Here is a 23,531-nt window from a genome sequence, read left to right as displayed (position 1 = left end):
TGTAGACTGTGCAATGGAGGAGTGTTGTTGCAGGTTGCTATATACAGTGCTCCTTTTTATAAAACAAACAAATGCCTCAAAATTCTCCCCACTGTGCTCCCAAGGGTGTCTTCAGTAGGGAACAAACATGAGTTGTCATTTCAAGCAAGTTCTTATTATAGCTCCATGTTAAGTTTCCATTGAGAAGAATGCTTTCTAAGTCAGAAATAACAACTTTGTAGGGAACGTTGATATAGACACAGATTTTTGCAAGCTCCCACTGCTCTCAGTCAAACCTTTTGGTCTTTTTATGGAAAGCCTTTCCCCAGGATAATGTACATGGTATTACATACAAATGGATTAACTCATATTTAGGTTGACCCACAAGAATGTTATTTTCTAACAAAATGTTTACTTATATGGAATCAGGGGAGGAAAGGTTTTAATATTTCTCCTTCCATTCTGATTTCAACAACATAGTTCACATGCCTATGCTTGTTTTTTCATAACCATGTGATATAAACTTGGGAAGGATATCTATGCTCTTAAACTGAAAATCTTTTCTAGCCTTCAAATAGCTCTATATCATTTAATAAGCAGCAGTACTCAATAGAGATAGGGTTCTGAAGAAATTACTCCAAAAACCTATAGAATTTAATAGAGAATGAGATCTTTTCTAGAGCTGTGGGGAGAGAGAGAGAGAGAGAGGTTGTTTGTTTTGTTTATATTAAATTCCATAGGATACTTCCATAAGGGAGGAAAATTAAGAAGAACCTTGTCATTGATCTATAACATAACAAAAAATGTTTCAGACTCTGTTGGTAGCACCTAACCAGACAGAAAACTGATATTTTGTTTGTTTTAGAAACTAGTCACTGGAAAAAAAATTGAACAATTATTACATGAAAAAAGGAGATTCTTTTGCATTTCTTGGGGTCCCCAAACTACTAAACAAGTCAAATGGAGTTGTGGGTGCACAAGAAATGCACTATCGAGACTTAAAGATGACAATGATTTGGTAGTGGTCTCAAGAACAAAAGACAAAATTCTACATGTAATCCACTTGAAAAATGTGGGTGACATCCCCCGCTCGTGACTGGTCTTTATAGAAGATAAAAGCCTGCTATTGCTACCAGTTAATGGAGTTAGTTCTGTAGTTCAAGTGGTAGAGGTCTTTGCTTTGGCACTGAGGTCCTGGTTTCAAAGCCTGACTACAGGCTGTGGTGAAGGATCATTACATATGGAATACAAATATTTGTATTTCAGAAGTTGGCCATTTTTAGCTAGAGGTGCATAAAGAGATCAACATTATGGTTCGCTGTGTTCACAGATAAAGGCTTCAATTTGTTTTATCAACATTTACAAATAAAATCTTTCTAGACTGAGGGCCTGTGAGTAAGTTTTAGTTTCAACATAATTTTATGTGCACAGTTATAACCCATGAAAAATAAAGGGTTTAAACTGAACAGCTAATACAACCTTAAATCTAGCACCATCAATGGGATGCTATCATTAATATAAGAAAACACTAAGTAAAGTTCAGCTATTATGTTTAACAACCTACATACATAATAAAAGGCACTATTCTTAACTGACATGAATATTATGGAAAATTGATTTGAAAGCTTGTCACTCGTGAAAAAGAACACATCATGACTTGTTTAATTTACAGGGTATTTACAATCCCACATGAGAATTCATTCTCAGATCTACATTCACCTGGTATTTGTTGGACAGTTAGGAAAGTTCAACAGAGAATGGAAAGAAAAGAAAATGATCCTAAGGCTGATTCATAAATGCAAAACTTGGAAGAATTGTATGTGAAAAAATGTGGACAGCTTTAACTTTTGATACTTACATGGCAGCTAATCCATGCAGACACTGACCTCAGCAGGATTAAAGGCAAACTTTGCACAAAGATGAACTGTTCCTGAACAATTTCTTCTGTATGCAAACCATGTAGTTTGAGCCTGAGGGATTATGTTTAAAACTTTAAGGTGGTATAATCTTCAGTACTCAGCAAAAATCTCTTTGGGGGTGGGAGTGTTGGTGGGGGGAGGATTAGCTAGTCTACTCAAGTGGTTAGGTATTAATGTAATATTTCACAAACCGCCTGCTAACTAGCATCTAAACATTGGCAAGGCCAGTAATTATCCTATAAAACTTCCTGAAATTCACACTAGCAACCAGTTTTAACACCTGCAGAAAACTTAATGATACAGATTCCCAGAGAATTGTTTTTTAATAACGTTTTATAACATTTTCATTTACACTACGGTCCCTTTACATCATTTTGACACTGTAAAGTCACTTTAAAGTGAGTGTTACTGTAATTTACTCCTACTTTAAGGCCTTTTTACACTGCCAAAGCAATAGAAAGGGGACTTAAAGTAAATGAGAAACAGGTTCTTTGATATAAATGGCCAGGATATTAAATTCAGTATGCAGCTTTCTGTGCATGTGCTGCCATGTCTATCCATAATCATATTTAGTATATATTTCTACTACGTCTTGTGAAATTCCAGGTTCCAAATGGAAAAGGCATAATCCAATGAAACAGGGAACTTTGAGAAACAGACATTTTAGTAAAGAAAAGACTTTGTTTTAAGAAAATTAGCGAGAGAAGAAAAGCCCCAAAAGTTTTGCTTTATCCAAAACAGAGCAAAGCAGAGTATCAAAGTTTGAATGACACCTAAATTGTATAGGACTCAAAGAATTGTGGGTATCAGTTTACAGTCTTTGAAGCCAATTGTTACATTATTAGTTGAAAGCTGATCTTATTACTACTTTATTTACATGTTAATTCACAGGGTACACTATAATATGGGTCTCAACACCAGTCAAGATAAATGATGTTGAATTCAGCCACTTGTTCAGACCCTTTTATAAACTGTAGCTCATTCCAGTCAGAGATTTGGCTACACTACAGACATTACAGCAGCACAGCTATGGCACTCCTTACGGTGACAGAAGGGGTTTTTCTAGTGCTGTAGTTAATCCACCCCCCTGGGAGGCGGTAGCTAGGTCACCAGAATTCTTCTATCAACCTAGTGGTGTCTCCACTGGGGTTAGGCTGGCTTAAGCTTCACAGGTGCAGGGATTTTTCAGATCCCTAAACCATATAGCTAGTTCAATCTAAATGTTAGGTCCAGACCAGGCCTGAGTCCTAATTTAGAGTCAGAGCACCCTGTGCACATGCAAGGGCCACAAAACATTTCGAGGTTCCTTCAAATTATTCTGCTAAGGCAAGGATTCTCCATCCTTTATGGAATAGGTAGGGAACAATATACACCAAACCTGCTGATGTTCTAAGAACCTTACACAAATCCCACATCTCTCACGGTACCCAAAGGAGGCATTAACATTTGCCCTTTCGAGTCCTACTCTTGTAGCCTTACTGCAAGTGGCTGGCACAAACTTCCTCCAGCTCTTCCTCAAGGAAATAGCAATGAGTGGAACTGCAATTTGTGTAAGCTAATGCTGAGGGGAGAAGCTGCTGTTGAGTGGTTATCGCCTCACCTATACCATTCAACACACCTCTCCGCCTACCTGCAGAGTCCTGACTCCACAAAGCTTGGTTGGAGAGGCTTCCATAGGATTGTGGGAAAACAGAACATTCTGCAGAGATCATTTCCTGGCTGCTGTCATTCTAAGGCCCCTTTATACTGCGAGAAAGGTGTAAAAGGCCTTTGTGTAAATGAGAATCAAGACCTCTGTATAGTATTTATAGGGCATGTACAGCTGGAGTTATTACAATTTATCCTCTAAATATATTCTGTATTTAAGCATTTTTTGGTAATATCTTTTTTCTGTCCCCAATATTCAACACCACAGAGGTTTATGACCTGATTCTCTGGGTTAGCTGAGGTAAATATGTACTTAGGCAGTTTCTTAAGTGCATATGATTTCCTTACTGCAAGGACTCTTTCAGAAATGTTTCAGATTTATTGTTTCAATATGTGTTTGGAACCTTTTAAATGTCCATTATTCACCTAATTGACCATAGCAATTCCATTTGTGTCATTATGTTTGTCAGGATATATTTAGGCACTTTTTAAAAAATGGGTTTTATTTATCTAATAGACCATAAAATCTCCCTTGGAAACCTTATGCTGTTTCAAGTAAATACATTCTTGGATGCCATAGTGTTTACCCGTTAATACTTCATTTCACCACCACCCATTTGGAGAAACCAGATATTGTAGTTAGTTCAGGTTACATATGACCAAGGTTTTTTCAGGACATTTGCTCCTACATGATCTTGGCCCTGGATACATACCACACTGGCACACTTGTACTGATGGGTATCTGCACTCATACATCAGCTGCAACCTAGATTTTGCTCTTGCTGTTATATGCCCTATGATGTGGAATACTTTGCTTCTCCCTCCACTCATCCTGAATCAGTCTTTTTCCTCCCAAAAGAGACAAGGTGGGTGAGGTAATATCTTTTTTTGACCAACTTCTGTTGGTGAGAGAGACAAGCCAGACAGATCTGAAAAAGAGCCATGTAAGCTCGAAAGCTTGCCTCACCCACCTTGTCTCTCTAATATCCTGGGACCAATACAGCTACAACAACACTGCATACATTTTTTCATCCCAAAAGCATTTTTTGCCAAAGGTACCTGTAGAACTACCACTGTCAGACCTTTTTATTATCCTTTCTTTCAGCCCTTTTCTTAAATTATTTGTATGTGTTCATATTTTGAGAAGGCGGTATTTTATTATATTGTATTTGGTTTTATTTTGCTGCATGGTTCTGCAAGTGCTTAGATGAGAGAAGGGGCCTATGTCATGATGATGTATTATTCATAATAATAAGTTGAGAAGAGCTAGCTGGAATAGCTAAAATAATAGATATTTGAGATGCAGCCCTTTATTTCAATGTCCTTTCTGTTCCTTTACACACTTTAATTCTGATGGGCCACAATTCAGCCCCACTGAGACCAAACTCACATTGAAATGAACCAAAGTTTGGCTCTCTGTAAGAATTACTGAATTACGTCCTCAAGTGTATAACCCAGGGATCATGTAAACCAGTTACAAAAGTGAAAATCAGTTGGGTGGCCTGCGGCAGCTGGTACTCCACTCTCCCACCCTCAGACCATCTTTAGTAAGAGCTTATAACTGGCTTCTTGGCTCAAGGTGCCTGTAGTCACCTCCACTACCATTCTAGGCTCCCAGTTACATTTGGACGCCAGGTGCTAGCCCACTGGGGCCTTAAACAGGTATATTTGTGCCCCCTAACACGTAAAAATAATTAATGGGGGGCCCCTTGAGCTGCTCGGGGCCCTAAGCAATTGCTTAGTCTGCTTATGCCTGGCGCCAGCTCTGACCAGGTGTCTCTATCAAACAAACTGCTGACAGGTGCTGTTGCACCACTAAATGCTCCTGATGATAATCTATTCTATTGTTGCTGTTATCCCTGAGTTCACCTCCTGGCACAGAGTCCTCAAAACATGACTCTACCTGGGTTTTAATGTAGGGTTGTGCTGATCTGTCGTCCTCTCTGTTATTGTTGGAGAATAAGCAGGACTTAGTAAGTAGATGAGGGAAATGTATAAAAGCAACTGGAGTCTTGTGCCACACAGTGATAACTGAGCCTTACTGTAGTTCTTCCTATTCTTACGAGAGGAATTATTTGTGGTCACTCTGTGCTCCACCATTCCCATTGTCCATTGCGTGGACATAATGGTGAAAAAGCCTGACTTGTTAACATACTACAGCTAGCCTTTTACTGTCAGGTATACATGAGATGAGCTGCCCAGCTTGCATATGGCTAAATAGACTGTCATTCAAGTGAGACCCAGGTTCAATTCTCGGCTGTCACAGACTTCCAATGTGATTTTGGGCGAGTCACTTAGTTTCCCTGTACTTCAGTCTCCCATCTGTAGAATATGGATAATATTTCCCTACCTCACCAGGATGTTGTGAGGATAAATACATTAAAAGATTGAGAGGCACTCCAATACTATCGCATTGGGCACCATAAACGTACTTTTGATGACAGATTTGCTTTCCTGGTACTTCAGGCTGGTCATGTGAATAAATATATTTTGTGAGTTTATTTTGTATGTACTGTCTGTAGTTGACATGCTGTGATGATGATAGGAGTAGCAGCCCCATAAATACAATCCTCCATCTCTAAAATCCATCAGTTAAGCATGCATATTCTGGAGAGGAGACCTAGAGAATGGCAGGGGCAATTTTTCTTTCAGTTCCATGCAGAAGTTAGCATTGGATTAAATCGATCTTTGATGGAAAAAAGTGTATCTGTATGTGTGTATTAATATTATCTCCATGCTCGCTCTTGCTCCTCTGAGACTATGAAACTTTTTCCTATGGAAATACTGTAACTAAATTCTACTAGTTTATGGTCAAGGAGAGGCCAACGTGTCCAGTGAAAAGACTGAAGGAAAAATGGTCATGCAGACAGCTCACCATGTGGCAAATCATACTCATGTGAATGTCTTTAAATCCCAAACAAGTTACCTGCTATACATACAGTCCTGCTTCAATTCTATTTCCCTTTCATTTACTGTAGGCCCTGAACTGTAGACCCTGACCTCGTATTAAACTTGTAAGTAAATTTAGCTAATTGACAAGATCTTATTTTTCTTTAAATGGCCTCTTTAGTAATTTAATCTAAAAACGTACATGAAAAATTAACTTTATTTCACTGGTGCCTTGTTTTGGTCCATTCTCATTTTTTTGTTGATATCAGTACATTTTACCACTTTGTTTTATTTATTTTTCTCTTACTGAAAAATAATTATTGAATTCAAAATAAATCCAAATGATCTTTTTTCTGTCAACATTAATTTTGAACAGAATTAGTGTATTAAGTGATCCCTAGATATTCTGGCCTTATCACTTTTCAGCACAATCTTGGCAGCTGGTCCGTTTTGTTTCAGGCCCTGTTTCTCCCTGCTAGATTGGTTATGGCTTATCTGAAGTCTTCCTGGTGCAGTCCTGGCACTGGCTATTCTGACTATGGTGTTGGCTTTCATGCTTTGCTGAAAATGTTGGGTTTCTTATTAGCTGGTTGCCTCTTTTGTAATCCTTCTGGTTACTCTAAAGTTTTACCTTCCCTCTGGCATTGGCCTTGCTGGTTCCAAAGTAGGTGCCATCTTGTCTGGCTTCTAACTCTCCTTTTACAGAGGAATGCAATTTCTCCTCTTTTTTTAGTTTATTGTTACTACATCTTTTCCTTTTTTAGGGTTGCCAGATGTCCGGTTTTCAATGAGAAAGTCTAGTCAAAAAGGGAACCTGGCAGTATCCAGTCAATACTGCTGATCAGACACCAAAAGTCCTGTTTCCGGTTACCAGAGTAACTGCAATCAGCCTCTGCTCCACTGCTCCACCACCGGAAGGGCAGGAAAAAGAGGAGCTACTGCTGGAGCCAGTGGAGCTCAGCAGAGGAGAGAACCGGCTCCCATCCCAGCTCCAGCAGAGAGGTAGGTGTTACCACCGGGGAGGAGGGAGACCTGTTCACCGCCCCCTCCAGCCCACTGTGCCCTGACTGTTCCCAGCGCTTCCCTCCAGGGACTGCCTCCCTCCTCCGCCCCACTGGTGCAGCTGCAGCGCTCTTCTGACCTGCACTCCCAGGCAGCCTGCTGGAGCTTGGGGCTGCAGGTCCCTTGGGGCTGCTCACAGAGTTGAGGGGGTAGAGCAGTGAGCGACAGGGGGAGAAGGGGAAGAGGGACAAGTGGAGGCGGAGCCTCGAGGGAAGAGGTGGAGCCAGACTGTTGGGTTTTCACAAATTAGAAAGTTGGCAATCCTAAGCATGGTTGGTACTTTGCCTTCAAGGGAATTGGCTTAATGCACCTCTTCTGAAACAGCTCATAGAATCAGGTACTGTTGGCTACTGTTCAATACCAGGTAGGTATAACTCAAGCTAGAAAGAGCAGAAAGTACTAACAGATTCAGACCTGTCAGGTTTATAAAGAGATGATGAAAAACTAAGTCCTGTGACATCAGGTCATTTTAGTCCACCTCCTAGTGAGCCACATTAATTTTCATTTTCTCTGTTCTACTTAAACACTGAGAAGCAACTAAACTGGGAATTAAAATGCTGCAAGTTTCAGTGATTTTTTTGTTTGGCTGATTTGCAAAACTGGACAGATTTTTCATTTTCCAAGACTTGCTGTGGATTTTTTTATTTAAAAAATTGTAAAGTTCAAAAATGACATTTTTCTGTTTTGAAATTAACAACATTAAATTCTGAAAACTCCCACCAAGACCCCAATCCCGCAAGCATTTGTGCACACTCTTAACTTTATGCATATGAGTAGTCTCATTGAGTTAAAAAGACTTTCACATGCACAGAGTGAGACCCATGCTTAAAGCTTCCTGGAGTGGGCCTCCTCTCAACCAATCAAAACTGACAATGAAAAAACCCTAGACCAAAAAAAGAAAACAAAAGACAGTAAATGCAAAATGAGAACTAAAAATGTTAAAATTATAAAAGATTTTTGTCAAACCATGAAAATATTGGGACTATTGGAATAGTTTCACGAAAATAACCATGTTTTAAACGGTCACATTTTACACCTCCTTCCCCTATGTTTCCTCAAAAAAAAAAAAAAATGTGATCAGATTTTTTGACTTGCTCTGTTAAACAACTTAGGGTTGCTTAAACATGTTGGACCAACAGTGACACTGAGTTATCCCCTTCTCCACTGCACTCTTCTGTTAAAAAGTGTGGTGGAAACCTTTTGAAGTGCCAATGTTCCAAGGTAATAAATGGAACAGCATCCAAGAACAGTTTGCCCAGGGTGCGGTGGCATATATTACTATGGAACATTGGAAGGTGCATTCAATGGCATGCAAGTGATCAAAGCCTCATTCCCAATACAGTGCAAAGATTGCAGCAATTATAGAAATATCATTAATTGTTTTAGAGACATATGAACGTGTAGGGCACAATGGAGACTCAGCCTTAACTTTGATTTCCCTTCCTTTTGTCAGTTTGTGTCTCAGCCTTTGAATGTCAAGGTTTTAAATTTAGGATTGTATCTTCAAAATTTTAACTCAATGAAAAATAAAATCAAATGTATTCTCATTCCATTGTTTAGAAAAAAAAAGACTAAAAAAAACCTATAATGGATAGGGACTTGTGTATTTATTTCCATAGAAACAACAAAGATGTTTCTCAGTGTTGTAGAGAAAACGGCAGGGACTGAATGATTTCAAGAAACCATAGCATTAACATGTGCTGTGGTATAGTCAATTTTTATTTCACACGCTCATACCTTAGTTAAAGTCTACTTATCCAATGCAGAAAGATAATACACATTTTTCCTGTTATGAAAGTAAAAACAGAAATATCTAACATCCTAAAATAATTGACATTCAAAACAGAAAATAAATATTTTTCTCATACTTCCTGTGAGCAGTAAGATTTTGCTGTCGTTATCTGTCATGAAGTGCTGTTCCCCTTCCTACACAGTCTGCAGGAACATGGTTGCCCTTCCAGGAATGTAAACTTGGCGTTAGCCCTGGCAGACTCCCACTCTCTCCCACCCTCTCTCATTTAACATTAACTCACTCTCATATTATTATCACAAGGTAGGGGTCACGGCTTTATTTTCATAATGTAACGTTATAAAAACAGGCATTACACAAGGAAAAGCTTGCACCAAATAAACGTGAGTAAAAAATTATGATGCTGCCCTTCCCATTAGGAACTCCCCCTGAAAATAGCATACCTTTCCCTAAGTTAAGGCAATGTTGCTAACCTACCTTTTTCTTAATATTATATGCCCATTAATCTTTCCTTATATACCCAATTCTTCTGCAAGCCCGATGCTCCCCATCTAAACTGAAGAATTTCTTAAGTTCCAAAAAGAGGAGAAATTTTTAGAACATTCTACAGTTGGAAGGATCACATGGTTCACATCCTATTCCCACAGTCTTTTCTCCTCCAGCCCACAGCTGGAAATTTTGTTAAAGGGCTCTCCTATATAACAGCAGCCTTCAGCACAAAACATAAGCGAGGCAGCTGCCAGGGTGGACTCTTTCAGACTGAATGCCAGAACCATGAGAACCAACACTTCTTCCCATTTCACATCTTCTTCAGCCCTGCCTCTCTCCACCCCAGTCCATTGCCTTTTCCTGCAAGGAAACATCAATAAATTCATTTAGGGATTGCCGACCGCCCTGGATCCAATAAAGGAGAGTGAAGAGGCCTGGAGTCCAGCATATTAAACCCCGTCAGCCACCATTCCCCAGTTTCGGAGACTAAGGCCCTTAAACTTAGGGCTAGAATATGGTGCAAGGCACAGATGTGAACTGAGTGTGGTGCCTAAAATGCACCATCCTAGCAGGAGCACCAGAAGACACTGTGACTCAGACACGTCCACAGGAAGCTCCGTTCCTCCCTGCTTCCCCCTTGTACAGGGGGATGGTAGGAACAATTTCTTGGCAGCTGTAGAGGAGTGGCTGTCAAACAGCACCGCTTGATAGCCTCAGGGCAGCCTTGCATGCAGCCCCTCACCTCAGTTTCCCTTCTGGATTCCCATATAAACTCCACATGGGATTTTTCCAGTCCAATCACAACAACCCTCCTTAGCGTCTGATTTATTAACTTAAAGTTCAAAACTAAACACAAAAGTTTTCCCTCCAAACTTCCACTGGGTAAAGCCCATACTCCCCTGGCCTAGGCCTGCCTCAGCACTCTGCTTCTAGCTTTTCTTAACTGGAGCAATTCCCTGGTCTCTCAGTCTTCCCTGAACAGGAGGTGGGGGGGAGCAAATCAGTCAGTTTAGCCCTCTGGACTTCCTCCTTCTGCTCTTCATAGGAAATAGCCTGATTCCCCTCAGGTGGGCTCTTTCTCTAATCAGGGTTGGTTTGGTCCCATGTGTGACCCGTCCATGCCTAGGGTAGCCACCTGAAAATCCCAAGGTCAGGGCAGGCTGCAAAAGGAGAGCAGATTTCCCAGCACTGGTGGGTGACACTCAAGTCAGACTTCCCAACCAGCCACAAACAGGGCTTCTGATTCCCCACACTGGTTATCAAGAAGCCAAAATAAAAATATACACAGCCCCCTTTACTGCATTCCAGTCTCTGATTCCCAATCAGCCACTAGGTCCAGTAAAGAGATCAGTTATTTAAAACTCTATGCTCTTTACCAAAAAGGTTTCTCCTGACCCCAAAGGGTCAGCCACAGTACCTGATCAATATAAATTTGGATCTTACCCAAAATACCACGCTGCCAGCCAATCCTGTAGTAACTAAAACTAAAGGTTTATTATAAAAAGAAAGAAACAAACTATAAGAGAAATGTTAAAGGATTAAAGCAATCAGACACATACAATTGATTTGTATATATATCAGGTTTCTAGTAGAATTGTGGAATTTGCAGGCTTGTATAGTCCCTCTGGCATACATCCAGTACCTGGATGGGTCTCAGTCCTTAGTTTCACAGCTTCAGTTCAGTTCAGTTGTAGATGAGTTGATCCAGAGGTAGGCTGGAGACTAAAGACAGACTAAAGACAAAATGGATGGGGTGCAGCTGCCTTTTATGTTCTTTGGCCTTTGCCATGCTGCTTGTGGAAATTTACAGGAATAAGATGGAGTCTAGGGTCACATGAGTGACTGGTGACTCATCAGGTATATCCCTGGCTTCTCCCCCTGGGCCCCTTGTACCTGTGAATTTCTTAATGGGTCATTAAGCAGGCAAGTGCTGCAGCCATCCTGTCTGGGGTGTCGCCCAGACACAGCGCAATATGAAATACAGATACATCAACCATATCCATAACTTTCATTTCACATATAATGCATTAACATAAACATTATCATCTTACTTAGCACATTATAGTCTTTCTAACGGTACCTGACATGGCATATCTCACATGAATTATTATAATTCTGACATATTGATGTTAAATAACATAATAAATGCCCCCCCTCCCCCGCCCGCTAATTCAGCCAGCGTGACACCATGCTCTCCAGCCCAAGAGGCAAGCCGCTGGTTACACTGGCCTAAGCCAGAAGCAAAGACACCCTCAAACCAGATCAGCTGTGATGGCCAATGTGTTGGGGGAGGGGGATAGGCCAGCAGCACTATGTAGGAGGTGCACAGTGCCACCTTATTCCTATGTGCCCAGACAAAAGGTCTGGGAATCCTGTGCAGTGTAAGATCCCTATTACTCCTCCCTATGGCCATATAGACCAAGAGACAATCTAGCCCTCCATGAGATAACATGCTGAATGCCTCACTGTTTTTCAGGTGTCTGATTATATTAAAAAGCTTGTGTATGTATTAAATGCTCTTTATATAGTAAAAAGTAGATCTAAACTACTATATCTCTAGTTTTAGTTCAACATGTTAACATGCAAAGAAATCAGGGGGAATACTTTTCAATCAATTTATTTGGTTGCTACCATTCAAAATACCAGACTGAGTTAACCTGGAAAATGCTAACTTTTAAAATGGTGGCCACTGAATATGCGGGGTTTACATAGGTGTTAAAATATAACTGCATTACATTGTCTAGGTTGCACTGAATTGTACAGCAACCACAATTGCAGTCAGACTTTCTAAATATTGCACTTTGTACAAAGAAAACACCAGTGAAGGTACTTTTAATTCTAGATGCTTGTTCTCTGAGAAACTTGGATGTGCGTCATTACACACTGTTGCACTGATAGAGAAAGTGCTGATCTTCAAAGGAAATAATCAATCAACATCCTAACTACTGTACTTTCTGAGCATTAAAGAACACAGAGTTTCTGTAAGAAAAACAAAACAAAACCCAGATGTACACAGAGACTGGCACAAGCATATTTATATTCAAATTCTTCCTAATACAGTCTGCTAAGGTGTCCTTCATCAAAATCAGTCTATTCCTTAGAAAGTACCCACAGCTATACCTTTAGGAGGCGAGCATTTGGGGCAGGAACCCACAAAAGCTGAAATAAGCTACTTTGGCACACTGGAATATTGTTATTATTTATCTGTATTACCATAGCACCGAGGAGCTGTAATCATGGATCAGGCTCCCATTGTGCTTGGCGCTGTACAAACACAGAATGAAAAGACAGTCACTACCCCAAAGAGCTTACAACCTAAATAAAGGAATAAACTAGCCCACAACAAAAGACAACTATTGTTTAAGATATTTTTCATCCCTTACCAATTTAAAGTGAACTGAAATTGTGACTGTTCAACCTTCTTATCTCCTGTTTTAGACTGAATGTCCTGCTGAATTATTTAATTGGTGCTGATGTGTGCTGCAGAAATACTGCATGGTATGACTATTGTTCCCTAAAATCCTCATGGAAACAAGACATACAGATCACGAGGTTGTACACCTAAAAGTTGGCTTAGAAGGATAAACATGAATGTTGGCATTTGCCTTAAAGAAGTGGTACCTCAATCTAATTCCAGGGGCCTCAGCTGGGAATAACAAGAATTCATTAAGTGTCCTTTCATAGATTTTTAAGGCAAAAGGAACCATTTTAATGACCCAATCTGGCTTCCTGCACAAAGTAGGCCTCAGAATTTCACCCAGGAGTTCCTGCGTGAGTACAATAATTTTTGGTTAAACTAGAGCACATAATAATAAAGATTGTGAAGTGCACAGAAATATAAAAGTAGCAGCCAGTGGAAGAGGTGAGACTGAACTGATGGTTTCTTCACTGCTAGCTCAGTGCACACTTCCCTACACAGCAGAGTACATCAAACTACTGGTGACTGACTTTAAGAATCGAATGGTACAATGGATGTGGTCCATGGTCTTTCATCAGTGGGTTCACAGACAAAATCAGTTTTGTAGTCTCAGCTTCAAATCATGAAGTCATGGTACAATTTTTCATAACTGGTCTGTCTGTCTGTCTGAATGGCACAGCACAAATAACAAGAGTGTTGCTGGTCTGGACTGAGCTGAAAGAGTTTTCATTACCAACTTTGTGGGTAAGGCAGTGCAGTGCCTGACCAACTCAGCCCCAGAGATGCCTGAACTCTAGACTGGGGGGAAAATCATTCAAGTTTACTTATTACTTGTTAAGCTCTGAGAATGTGTTTAGCATGGTGAAGGACATGGAAGATACACTCCCTGCACAGAGGAGCTTTCCATAACCTCATTAGATGGACATCACAAAGCATACAAAAGTTCAATCATATGGTTGGGCTTTTTTAAAAAAACAGCAATATATTGCTATATAAAAATATTTATATAAATTGAGAATGCGACCTTTGTTTTCACCACAAGCAGCAGAATCAGATAAGGCAACAGCACAGAGATACATAACTAACTATTACACAGATAATTTAAATAAAACAGGAAACTGCTGCTGAGCCAATTGCAAAGGCATGAACTTAGAAGTGAATTTCTTTTTTCAAATGGGGAACTAGCTTTCCCTTTGAACTCTGGAGGAAATGAGGATAATACTGACCATTAAAGAAGATGATCACTAACTAACATTGTAATGCTCTAAAAATCTGACCAACAAGCCAGACCACTAGCTAGAGCAGTGGTTCTCAACCTGTGGGCCGCATGTGCAGCTCTCTCTGTGTTACGTGGGCTGCATCGACACAACATATATACTACTGTATGGCCCTGAGGATGTCCCAGTGACTGAGTGCAATGTTTCAAACAATAATTATGGATCTTTTCCCTGAAAGATGATTGCATTCTGGTGTATTTTAGCATTTCTGAAGGGTTTATCACCCTGTGTATGAATCATAACCTTTTCTTATAGTATAAGTCAACAGTATGTTGCTGTTACAAAAAAAGGCAAGCGTCACTCTGGGATTATTAATAGGAGTGTCATATTTCAGACTTGTAAGGTAATTGTTCTACTCTGCTCAGCACTAGTGAGGTCTGCTGCAGTACTGTGTCCAGTTTTGAGCACCACACTTTAAGAAAGATTTGAACATATAGGTCCAGAGAAGAGTAATGAAAATGATAACAGGTTTAGAAAGCAAGACCTATTAGTAAGATTAAGGTTCTGTCATAGGTATTTTTTAGTAAAAGTCAGGGACAGGTTGTGAGTTTCTGTGAATTTTTGTTTATTGCCCATGACCTGTTCCTGACTTTTACTAATAGGTCTTGCTTTCTAAACCTGTTATAATTTTCATCACTCTTCTGTATTTTATTACTCTACCTGTCAGGGACAGGTCACAGGCAGTAAACAAAAATTCACAGAAACCCACAACCTGTCCCTGACTTTTACTAAAAATATCCTGGCGGGAGGACAAACAGAGAGCTGCTGGGGCTTCCGGATGCTCCCGCTTCTCTGCTGCTCCAGTCTCAGGGGAGCTGACCCAATCCCGACGGCTGCTCCAGCGGGCCTGGGACTGATGGCCAACCAGCTGTTTCAGTAGACAGTACTCTGCAGCTCCAGGGCTGACAGCTGCTCCAGCCGTGCCCCAGAAAAAGTCCCAGAGGTCCTGGAAAGCCATGGAATCTGTGATCTCCATGACAGAATCATACCCTTACCTATTAGGAAAGGCTGAAAGAATTTTGCATGTTTAGTTTAGAGAAGAGACGGCTGCAAGGGACATGATAACAGTCTTCAAATATGTAAAAGATTGTTATAAAAAGGATGGTGATCAATTGTGCTCCATGCCTAGCAAGGGTAGGACAAGATGTCTGGCTCAGTTTGCTACAAGGGAGATCTAGGTTGGATTTTAGGAAAATCTTTCTAATTGTAAGGACAGTTAAGCACTGTTACCTAGGGAGGTTGTGGAATCCCAGTCATGGGAGGTTTTGGGGAACAGATTAGACAAACACCTGTCAGGAATGGTCTATGCATACTTGGTCCTGTCTCAGTGCAGGGAATTGTTGGTGGGGAGTGGGCAAGATGACCTCTGGAGGTCCCTTCCAGCCTTACATTTCTATAAATCTATGATTATGGATGAGATACCTTCAATTGTTTATTTAAAGTAACTGAGATTTACATTTGATATGTTGTTAAGGTTCTTAGTGACCTTCAGCTGAGAAATTAATATTTACTGTGAATAAAACTATGTCCAGGTCAGAAAAATTGTAATAAAATAGAGCAACAGGAAGAGATGTATTCTTAGTGGACTTTCCTTGCTTTCATATCACAACTCATGTTTTTTCTTCTGACTTGTCTCTTCTCAAAAACTAGCCCTAGTACAAATACACCACCAATTCTTTTAATACCATACTATGTTTTACTACAATATGCCAGAGCTATGTCAATATAGGTTACTGAGTCAGCAGCTGAGACTATCTCAGCAAGCTTTAAATCACAGAGCATTGCTCCCTCATCACAACATTCTTGGGAGGCATGCATTTAGAGTATGATAAAAAGGCATAGTTAGAATGAATGTGTACACAGTGATCCAGTGTAGTGCAAAGCCAAAGCACAATAGCTCTGCATATGAGAGAGAGAGAGAGAGAGAGAGAGAGGAGGAGGAGGGGGGAAATTATAACACATACCCATATAAGGAAGGTGGAATGTAATTTTATCAATTTGGATTTTCTTCACAGTAGGGATAATTTGTCTGAGAAGTAACCTTTTTGTTGGTTCAATGAAATCAGTAAATTAACTGCTAATTACTCAGGGTGTAAATTCCAGCTACCAGTGCTGGGAAATGAACATTAGCCTCTTTAGAAGAATTAATCCTCAAAATCCTTCACATATTAAGCCATCAAACTCCTTCTCCCTTCCTCTCCACAAAGGCAATTTATGAAATTCTAAAACATTCAGAGAGTAGTTACCTAAATCCTACTGATGTGCTTGTTTTGGAAATGAACAAAAAGGACGGGGGAAGAGTCCTTTCACAGGCAGCAAAGATAAGGTATGTATTTGGGGTTTGAGCACATGGAACCATTTAAACCCTAGAATAAGAGGGTTCAGAAAGAGTCCAAATTGGATCTGTTGAACTGATTTTACTTTTATGAGATTTACAACCTGATTGTTAGTGTTGTGGATCAGCAAGACATCCAACTGCAGCCAGCAGCAGCTAGAGATGGCCAACCCTAGGCACTGGTCAACATTTTTCTGTCAGAAAACTGTTTTTCGATGGAAAAATGGGGTTTTGCCGCAATGAAAATTTTAATTAAGTGTCTGCTTTCCACTGAAAACTTTTTATTTTCATTAAAAAAAATGAAACCATTCCATTTTTTAATGAAAAGTTGAAATTATCCATGGAAAACTTTCTGTGAAAAATTTTCATTAAGTCAAAAGCCCATTTTTCCATCGAAAAACAGATTTTGGACAGAAAACTGCTTCTCGGCACTAGGGTTGGCCATCTCTAGCTCTCACTGACTCCATTTTCTAAGCAGCTCTAACGCAGCACCTTTTAAAATGAGTCCATCAATTTTTTAAATTCCATGTCCTCAGCTAGACTGTTTTCACATTAGACAACTCGGTTTTCCCCCATCACTCCCCTAAAATAAGTCAGATTGAAAATTTGAGAGGAGGAGTAAGAACACCAGAAACAGTAAGACACAAAAGACCCAATCTCAAAACCTACAGCTATTCTGCTTGCTACAGGCAGGCAAGATTTATCGCAAGTGGTGACAGGCTGCCAAAAATAATTCAAAAAGAGAGGAAGGGTGAAACGACAAGATAAAGGACTTAATAAACATATGGATAGTAGGGTGAAAATTTCTCAAGTGGTTGCTCGTTTCTAATAATAAATATTTATTCCTATCTGCATTCTTCACAGCACAACAAAAATATTCATAAATTGTTTTGTTTTGTTTTTTTAAACTGGAAGATTAGTGATTTAGTTGTTTTTGTTCAGATGGGGACTTGGGGCAGTAACAAGCAAATCCAAATTGTCTGCAAAGAGCCACTTCCTGTTAAGGATTGAGACTTCACTCTAACAGTTAAGAAGAAAGGGCATAAAGTGAAGCATTGCAAACTACTATCCCAATTCTATCAGACTGGAGACAACTAGGACAAACAAACTCAGGAAGTGGCAGGGAGTTCGAAAACGAGAGGAAATCTATGGCACAGAGAGGAAAGTGAAGAGATTGCGCTGATCTGCAAAAAGGTCACCTCCAGGTCAGAATGTGCCAAGCTTTTCAAAAAAAGCTTTATTTGTACTATAATACAAAACTGGCACACACAGCTGGCGATTGCTGCAGAGACTATTCAAATGTTAACATTCTGAATGATAAACAGCCAAAAAAAGTTCTATGTAAGCAAATTGGAACAAACAACTAATCTAAATCTGGTTGCTAAGAGACAGAGGATTTCAGCCAAAATCAGCCCTAAGCCTCAAGAATACTTCATTCTTAATCAAAAAAGTACCTGTAGATGACGCCATGTTGGTGAAGAAACATGAGTGCTGATGTGACCTCTGCAGCATAGAAGCGGGATCGAGGCTCGTCAAATTTACGTGAGCGCTGAATTTGAAACATTAGATCTCCTCCATTTACATATTCCATGACGAAAAAGAGGCGGTCCTGAAATTAATTAAAACAGTGCTATTTAGCTAATTTCTTTCAGCCACACAAAAGGCTGCTTTAAACTACACATTAGGCGACAGCAGGATTTGCGTCAAGAAACCAAAGAAACAAATGCTACAATTCTGAACTAGGGAAAGCCGCCAGCCAAAAATTATAAAAGCAAAAAACCACAGTGAAGACTCATTCAAGAAAGAGTGAATGAAAGTGAAAGGGAAGAGAATTAAAATGCTATTAAAAAGCAATAAGGCTTTTAAAATACTACAGTCAGCTTTGTAATTTTAAGGAAATATTTACATACTGTTAAAAACATTTAAAAATAAATACAACAAGACACTGTTGATTCTGTCAGCTGCTGAAGGGCAGGACAATTTTGAAGGTTGCCTGCCCACCTGGCTCCCTATCCCTACATATTATCATTTACTCTATAAAATACCTTTTCTTCCAAATTATAACTTCACAATACATATTATTATTAATAATTACTTATATAGAAACCAGTTTTGCCAATAGCAAGCATTCAAAAATCATAAATCAGGCCTTCTCAAAAATCATACGATTGGCTTAAATATAATCAGATTTTTTTAAATAATCTATTTGGGGTTCTTTTTAGTTGTCTGCTGGCTTTTGAATCTTCAGGGCTCATTTTTTCATACTTTTCTCCATAGCAATAAGAGATAGAAACCTGCTTCATTTTTCAATGGCAGCTGCCATTTTCACACCATCACCTGACTCTGGGAGCTGGGACTTTCAGAAACACACCAAATATTGTAAGAGCCTTAATAAAATAGCAAGAGTTGGCAACACTATGTGCATGAGGCATTTTAAAGGTCCCTGTCTCGAAGAGCTTAAAACGTAAACAGACATGCAGATCAAGCATAGGCAAAGAATATGGTACACACATTCATTTTTATCATCTATGTCCGATTTTCTCTCAAGGTTTTTTGCTCATCCTTAGAATTTTGCCTCTCTCTATATCATTAGCCCTAAATCTCCCACCTCTTGCACTTTCACCTTTTGCTTGTAACCCATGCCTATTTTCAGATTCTTTGTTATTATTAAAATAGGTCTTCCTATGCACAAGATCTAAAAACATATCACACATTTTATAGATTAGTACTTTTTAATGGACTGATATTATCTAATGTAGTTGGTATCAAAACTCATGTTAACTGACGTCTTTAATGATTTGCCCTAACTGAGGCCCAGATTAGTAAAGCACTTAAACATGTACGTAAATACCACCGACTTAAATTAAGTATGTGCTTACGTGCTGTCCTGAATGGGAATGCTTTCCTGAAGGGGGCTTGAAACATATGGCTAGCCCTGTAAAAATCGCAGTTGGAGGATGCAGAAGAAGAAAATGCAAGCAAGCTCTTCCCCTATTGGAATAGATCAGACCCGAGAGCCATCCAATCCAGCATCCTGTTTCTGAGGATATGTCTACACTACAGCAGCTACAGCAGCACAGGGGATTCAGCAACATAACTTCTTGTCCCAGCAATGGCAAGGTACCGACACACATCTCCCTTCATACTTTCAAATAGAAGGCACCTATTGACCAATCAAGGTTATGCTCTACAAACCAATTGCTCATCTCTCTAGGCAAGTGTACAAATTGGGTCTTGGTTTAGCTGGTTTAACAGTACTATGGATAAATTTATCCTACTGTGGCATTTGTTCGACAAGGCATTAAGTGCCTACAAAACATGCCTTTAGGTTACACTCTCCAACTACATACACTTCAAACAGCCTTCCTAGTTTTCCCAGGTGTGTATTACAGCCAGTTTTATTAGAATTGGCAGCCAGAAATGTCTTTGAAAACCATGGTTTCCTTATGTCAAGGGTTCAAGTGAGGGGATGCTGGGTTTTTTTTAGTATAATGTCAATTTGTATAATCAACTGTAATAAGATGGATCGTGTCAATACTGCAACACTGGCACAGACAGCATCTCTCTGGAGAAAACAGGACTCTTGTATTTTTATGACCCCCTGCTTTTCTAAGCTCATTGTTTGGCTTTTTGTTACCTACACTCTAGAGCAGTGTTACTCAACCCACAGCCCACTTACAGCACAATCAGCACACAGTTGTGGCCCACGTGACATCCTCGGGACAGACAGGTAGTACATATTGTGTGTATGTGCCCCACATAACACATAGAGAGCTGCAGATGAGGTCCACAATGGTAAATAAGTTGAAAACCACTGCTGTAGAGAAAGGATCTGCCCAATTTGAAACGGGCATAAATCTATACTAAAATAGGAGCACATGTGTAGGCATCTATATCAAACTGTGTTTGAGAAATCTATTTCCGTAGGTATTTTTCTGGCTTCCATCACTACTGTATCAGCTGAGAAAAAAATGTATTGCTATATTCTTCCACTAACTCTTTAGCACTCAGAATTTGGGTTCCTAATGCTAAGAACATATGTATTCTTTTCTTATCTCCTATTTCTTCTCTCATTATATGCATTATACACACACAAATTCATGAGGCGATCCTGGACCTATTGAAGTCAATGGAAAAATTCCCATTGACTTCAATACGACCAGGATTTCACCATCATTGTACAGAAACTGAGGCACATCAGAGAACAACATATCATTCATTAGATGTGTGTCTATATTTATTTATTTATTTATCTAGATTTGTTTAGATTTATTAAAAACATTAACATGGGGAAGGTACAAAGTGGACAGAACACAATATTGTACAGTACTGACAAACAAGTGCCTCGAGCAGTTAAATATTATATAAGGTCTTATTAATTAATTTTGTTCCAAAACTGGTTTGGATTATTTCTTAGATTCCCTATCTATAACATTTGAGAAGTATGTTTTGATAAACAAAATAAACGTGAAGCAGTCCTGGGAACTCCTTAATGACATAAACTGAAATAAAAGGAAAGATTACAAACAAAGCCATTATAGGTTAATCCCCTCTTGGCATGTGTTATGCAAAACAAAAACAAGCAAAGGACCATAAAATAAGCAAGTATGTATTCTGAAGTAATTAAATATTTTTTTAAAGGTTTTTGTTTTCTCCCTTAGTCTAACCCTCTCTTCCTTGAATTCTAAGACTTTATGGTTGAATGAAAACACTTAAAATAATAAATTAAAACAATCTAAACAGAGACTGGGGGTAAGAGTGTCTCAGGGCAAAAAGGATTTGGGTTAAACAGTCTGGAAAACAACAACAAAAAAGCTTTCAACTTTAATCTGCATTTCCATGGTACCTTTCCTGTCTCTGGTTTCAACTACATCTCTTCTGATAACTTGCAAATCTGCCTGTCCTGACTTGTCTTCAAGTTTTCATCTTGGCCTGCCTCACTAATATAGCCTCCTGGCTGCTTCACTGTCCCCTTAAACTTAATGTGGGCAAAACCAAACTCCTTAACTTCCCTCTCAATTACCCTCTTTCTTTGTAACCCTCAGCACCACAACCTTCCTCCCAGCCACGAAAGCCTGCGCTTCATTTATTTACTTATTTATTTATTTATACACTGAAGCTGTATTTGATTCATCCTCTCTCTTATTCCACTCATTCAAGCTGTGCCCAAATCCTGCCTCTTCACCCTCCTCAACATTTCTAAGATCCATCCTTTATTTTCTATCTCCACAGCAAAAGCTCGCATCCAAGTCTTCATTATCTCCTGTCCTGATTACCATCACCTCCTCCTCTCTACAGATTTTATAAACACACAAGTTAGATTTTAACATTTTTGTTAACCTAGCAGTATATATGCAATGCTCATTGTTCCTGTCCTCACTGTCTGTCTGTCTGTCTTTAGATTGTAAATTCTTTGGGGGCACAGACCATTGCTTCTTTTCTGTTGGGAAAAGTGGGGATGCCTCCAGAAATAAACAATAGTAATAATCTTTGAGGACCTAATCAGCCCATCCCAGTTCATCTTTGTGGAGGTGTGACTGATGACCAAGAACCTCCTCCTAGCAGAGTTAGATATTCTTGCCAATCAATTTTGCGTTGATACATGACTTTCTACAACCTTTTAGTTGTTTATATGTGAAAAGATACCATCACTGGGGAACAAACTTCCAGGTAAATCCCAAATAAGAATTGAGACTGGGAACGATAGCTTTTGAAGTATTGTTTACCCCTGAGAAATGATCACTGCCTACCCCTTTTAAGAATTTATTATTATTATATCATCCCTTAATCCACCCTATTCTTTGTTTGTTTTTCACTTAATGGTTCATTAGATCGCAATTTTTAAAAAAATGTACTGGTAGAGAAAAATAAGTGCAATTATTGCTGGCAACTTCAAGAGGACAAACCTTTCCCCAAATGAACCTCATGTGACCCGACATGGAGTTGAACCCAGCCCTATTAAGTGAAATATTACAAAGCAGAAGTAAATCATCCAATCTGTTTCCCAGTTTCATACCCAAGACGTGTATCCGTGCTATATGCCAGGCAAGCAATCTTTTCATTACCAGGCCTAGACTCTAGGATCTATCCGTGCAACTGTTCAAAGCACAGAAATCAGGAAAGGCACCAAAGATATACTTCTGAACTAGAATTCAAAGTTGATAAGACTTATCAGCATACTCCAAGTACCATTTTTTCCTTCTTTTATGTTTCTCATGCAAATGGGTGTGAATAAATTCTTCCTGATTTTCACTAAGCCCTTACACTAAGTTCACTGTCTCAGTAGACTTTTCTAAGAAACAGTATCAGAAAGTTGTATCTGAATCAGATTTTTGCAGAGACTACCGAAAAATATTTAAATTAAGGAAATAAAATCACACTAGAAAAATTAAGAATGTGTGCTGACTAAGATTAAATTTAAAACATAAATATAGCTTATACATGAGTTAAATCTTCTGTTAAATGATGGAGTGTGTTTTACTATAAAAATACTAAACCTGTTATCAATACAAAAGTCAACATAAATCTTTGTTTCACAAGAAGCCAGATAAATATATCATGCCTTTGGTATGCTGTGTAAGATGATATTTTATTCAAATCATGAGTATATGAAATTCTTTCCCAACTAGCACAAAACTGTGATTACTTAACTCTATTTAAACAGGATGCTCAAACGGTTTGTTTAAAATTACCTAAAACTGCAGCAACTGTCCCACCCATTAGAACTTGAATAAACATTTCCTGCTTCTGATTGAAATTGCACAGA

The 23,531-nt window shown here is 39.2% G+C and overlaps 1 protein-coding gene across 1 annotated transcript in view; it reads right to left on the bottom strand.

Moving 5' to 3' along the window:
* PRKCE (protein kinase C epsilon) overlaps positions 1-23,531 on the bottom strand; it is a 154,620-nt gene that overhangs the window by 57,872 nt on the left and 73,217 nt on the right. The window contains exon 9 of the mRNA XM_067565081.1: positions 18,220-18,374. Coding sequence (XP_067421182.1) covers positions 18,220-18,374 — 155 coding nt within the window. The remainder of the gene's footprint in view (positions 1-18,219; positions 18,375-23,531) is intronic.

This window comes from Emydura macquarii, unplaced genomic scaffold, assembly GCF_026122565.2.
Source record: "Emydura macquarii macquarii isolate MOO-44397 ecotype Brisbane River unplaced genomic scaffold, CSIRO-AGI_Emac_v2 contig_2676, whole genome shotgun sequence".
Taxonomy (NCBI): Eukaryota; Metazoa; Chordata; order Testudines; family Chelidae; genus Emydura; species Emydura macquarii.
Note: the sequence above shows the minus strand (reverse complement) of the source record. Positions and strands in the feature narration are given on the sequence as shown.